Here is a 3,782-nt window from a genome sequence, read left to right as displayed (position 1 = left end):
CTTTGGAGAGCTTGTTGACCATAACTTTTTGATGCTAGTGACTTCTGCGCAAACATTATTCTTAGTATTTCTTTAAAGTAAAATAAAAATATATTAATTTTCAAGCTACAGAGTGTTGCTCTGTTGTTACTTTTCTAACACATTTAATTCATTATTGTTATTTTAAGAAAGGAATCATTGAGTAACTTACTTGCTAAGCAAGACAAAACTAAAGGAACTGTCTTAGGTAACAGATGGCAGCAATTGATCTGTGTGCTTTTAGCTTTCCATGTGTCACATATTGTACTCTCATACATAAGTCTATAAAGGTGACAACACTAACGCATGTAGACATCTTGTAGCACCTTTGAGACTAACTTGAAAGACAGAAGTTGGCAGCATGAGCTTTTGTTGACTTTTACTTCCTCAGAGGCATTCCTCAAATGCCTCTGAGGAAGTAGACTGAAGTCTACGAAAGCTCAGGCTGCCAACTCCTTTCTTTTAAGTTAGTTTCAAAGGTGCTACAAGATCTCTCTACGTGCTGATTCTACAGACTTACATGGCTGTATCTCTCAATTCTACCACTATGGAAAGCACAATGATGCACTTGGGACCCCTATATTTTACCCCATAGTGATCCTCATGTGCACTTATAAGCACTATGTTCCTGGGCTTACCAGTCTGATCTCTGGATCAGAGTAAGTGTGTTTCAGTGATGAGAGAACCATTTAGCATCCCTCCAAAAGTCTTTTTAAAAAACAAATCTGTTGACTGACTCCTGCCCAGACCTTTGGAATGAAATGTCCTCCACTTTGAACAAATCAATGATAAACAATAGCACTAGATAAACATGGGGAAAGTTCCCTTCCTAGACCTCCCAAAAGGTCTTACATATTAGCATTGTAACAATTCACAAGCGTTCCATGAACATTGTTTTTCCAAATGTATGTTTGCTATGAAAAATGTCCCTTAGGACTAACAGAATCCCCCAAACTGTATTTCCCTTGTAACTGTAACATGTGATGAGGAGAGTGGACAAGGAAGGCACCTGCAAGAGAGAGAGAGAGAGAGGACTAGGGCTTGGCCCTTTCCCAACCTCTTCAGGCAAATGTTTGCCTTGTAACCACCAATTTCAGGTGCTTGCAAAGGAGAACTGATAGTGGTGTGTGCTATCAGTTAACCTCCCTGCATGATCACTTAGCTACCTCTACAAATGCCTCTCACCCTTGTATTTCTCTCTTCAAACATGGGGAATGAACCACACATTGGCTATGAATGTGCAATTGTGTGGTAAACCACTTCCACATACTTAGAGTCCAGTGGCAAAAAACAAAACAAAAAAGATGTCAAATGTATACATGTAGAAAGCAAGATTCTACAGAGAAGAACACCTGTATGCTTGTTTTCTATGTGCCACCCCTTTCCCCATGGTTAAAGGCATTGGCCCCCACCTTATCCAAGGCTACAGCATTACAGATTGCACACATAAATGTTCAGTGCTTGAGTGTGGAAAGAAACACTCTGGAAACATCCTACCAAACGCCTATGGGGCAAAGAGAGAGAAAACTTGACCTGCATAAGAACTGAGGACCCTGGGCACCTTACATTGTAAACCAAGACACACAAACAGCACAATGACCTATTAGCTCCCCTCTAGCACCGCTGGAGAAGAGTCCCTGGGGCGGTCCCCCTTGTAGCCCTCTCTCTCTGTGTGCTGGCAATGGATGACCCTCCTCCCCCCCAGAGGAGAGTTTAAGGGGCAGTTTGCCCTCCGATCCCATCACAATAAGCAGTGAATGCCCTCAGGATCCTCCTCCCCAAAATGTCCCTTAGTTTGCCACCCCGTCCTTTCCAGGTACGAGCAATGAATACCCTCCTCCCCAGAGGATAATCTAAGGGCAGCTGAAGCCTGGGATACTTTGCCATCCTATCCAGGTACAAGTAGTGAATACTTTCAGGTAAGCAGGGATCCTTTGCCACCCCGTTCTCCCCAGGTACAAGAAGCAACGGATGCCCTTAGGGCCCTCCCTCCAGTTCAAGGGGCATCCAAGGATCCGGGGAGCCATCGCGTCCCATCCAGTGGCAAGAGGCAGCCTGCCGGGGCTCCGTTCTCTACCCGAAGACGTTGGACTTGGGCCTGAGCTTGAAGGAGCCCTTGGGGGGCCGCTCCTGGGCCCCTTCCTTCTCCTCCTCCTCCTCCTCCGCCGCCGCCGGGTCCTCCTGGGGCTCCCCTCGGAAGGAAGGGGTGGTGTGGATGATCTGGGTGCGGAAGCGGACCTTGTTGAGCCGGGGCTTGCTCCTCCTGCCGCCGCCGCCGCCGGAGCCCTTCCTGCTGAGTTCCCGTGCCTCCCCGCCGGCGCCCTCGGCTTCCTCCCCGTGGAGGTGGAGGTGGGGCAGGCGGGAGGCCAGGAGCTGGGCCGGGAGGACGCGGGAGAGGCGCCACCGCCCGCCGGGGGCCTCCGTCCCGGCCCCTTCCTCCTCCTCCTCCTCCTCGCCGACCAGCCCCCGCAGCCCCTCCGAGGCCCCTCCCCGGCCGCCCAGGTAGTGCGCGGCCTTCCTGCCGCTGTAGTCGCGGAGCTCGACGTCGGCGTCGTAGGCGCCCACCAGGAGCTTGACGACCTCGAGGTGCCCGTGGAGGGCGGCCAGGTGGAGGGCGGTGTAGCCGGCGGCGGTGCGGGCGTTGATGTCCACCGAGAGGCCCCTGCGCCGGGCGAAGGTCACCAGCAGCGCCAGCAGCTCCGCCCGACCCAGCTTGGCGGCCCAGTGGAGGCAGCTGAAGCCCGTCACGAAGTCCCGCTTCCCCAGCAGAGAGGGCTCGCAGCCCAGCAGCGCCTCCAGGCTCTCCCAGCGGCCCTCCGAGGCCGAGAGCATCCAGGCGTGCTCCAGGGGGTCCAGCGCCACCGAGCCCCCGCCGTTGCCCTCCTCCTCCGCCGAAGACGAGGCCACCGAGGCGCTGTCCGAGTCCCGGCCCCCGCGCTTCATCTGAGGGGAGCTGCCCAGCGCCCTCCGCTCCAGGAAGGCCTTCCTCCCGCCACGCGGAGGGGTCGCCGCCGCCGCCGCCGCCAGGGCTCCGCGTTCCTCCCTCGCCTTCGCCACCTCCGCCTCCCCTTCCCGCCCTTTAGCTTCATCTTCGGCCCCGGCGATCACGGGGCGCCCCTCCGTCCTCCCCTCTCGCTGCCCTGGCGCCGCTTCCCCCTCATCTCTTCCCCTCGGAGACTCTGGCGGAGGAGGGACGGCGTGGTCGGCGTTGCTGCTGTTGCTGTTCCTGAGGTACTTCTTGCGCAGCTGGACGTACTTGGCCCCGGAGCCGGGCTCCTGCCTGACGGTGGCCACGGCGTTGACCATCTCCTTGAAGCGCTGCCGGGCCAAGGCTCGGCGCTGGGGCTCCGGGGACTCCAGGGAGGCGCGGAAGTGCTCCAGCAGCTCCGAGTTGGGCGCCCGGCCGCCTCGCTCCGACAGGAACCGCAGCAACGACGCCTGGCTCGGCGCCTCCATCCTCGCCACGACCGAGACGACGACGACGCCCTCAGCGCCGCTGCGTCGCCCTCCGCCATCGCCTCATCCCTCGCCCTCCTCCTCCTCCTCCTCCTCGGATTTATTAAAGGCTCTCCTCCTCCTCTTCCCCGCCGTCAATCACCGCCGCCCCGCCCACGTGACGCCACCCCCAAAGGGGCGGGGCTTATTGTTATGATTGATTATTCGTGTGTCCGCTCTAGGAATCTCTAGGTCCTCCAGCGCTACTCTATGGCCAACTAACTCAAAGTTGCCCCGAAAGACCTAGAGGTTCCTAGGGAGAATACCCT

At 56.1% G+C, this 3,782-nt stretch overlaps 1 protein-coding gene across 1 annotated transcript; it reads right to left on the bottom strand.

Moving 5' to 3' along the window:
- Positions 1–761: 761 nt before the first annotated feature.
- Positions 762–3,562, bottom strand: SOWAHC (sosondowah ankyrin repeat domain family member C). Its single transcript, XM_042460348.1, has one exon. The coding sequence runs from the start codon at positions 3,472–3,474 to the stop codon at positions 2,092–2,094; it is 1,383 nt and encodes a 460-aa protein (XP_042316282.1). The 5' UTR covers positions 3,475–3,562; the 3' UTR covers positions 762–2,091.
- Between the last annotated feature and the right edge of the window lie 220 nt (positions 3,563–3,782).

Source organism: Sceloporus undulatus, chromosome 3 (assembly GCF_019175285.1).
Source record: "Sceloporus undulatus isolate JIND9_A2432 ecotype Alabama chromosome 3, SceUnd_v1.1, whole genome shotgun sequence".
NCBI lineage: Eukaryota > Metazoa > Chordata > Lepidosauria > Squamata > Phrynosomatidae > Sceloporus > Sceloporus undulatus.
This window is presented reverse-complemented; position numbering and strand designations above follow the sequence as displayed.

Excerpts from the sequence above, each read along its gene's own strand:
- SOWAHC (XM_042460348.1), bottom strand. The coding sequence starts at position 3,474 with ATGGAGGCGCCGAGCCAGGCGTCGTTGCTGCGGTTCCTGTCGGAGCGA.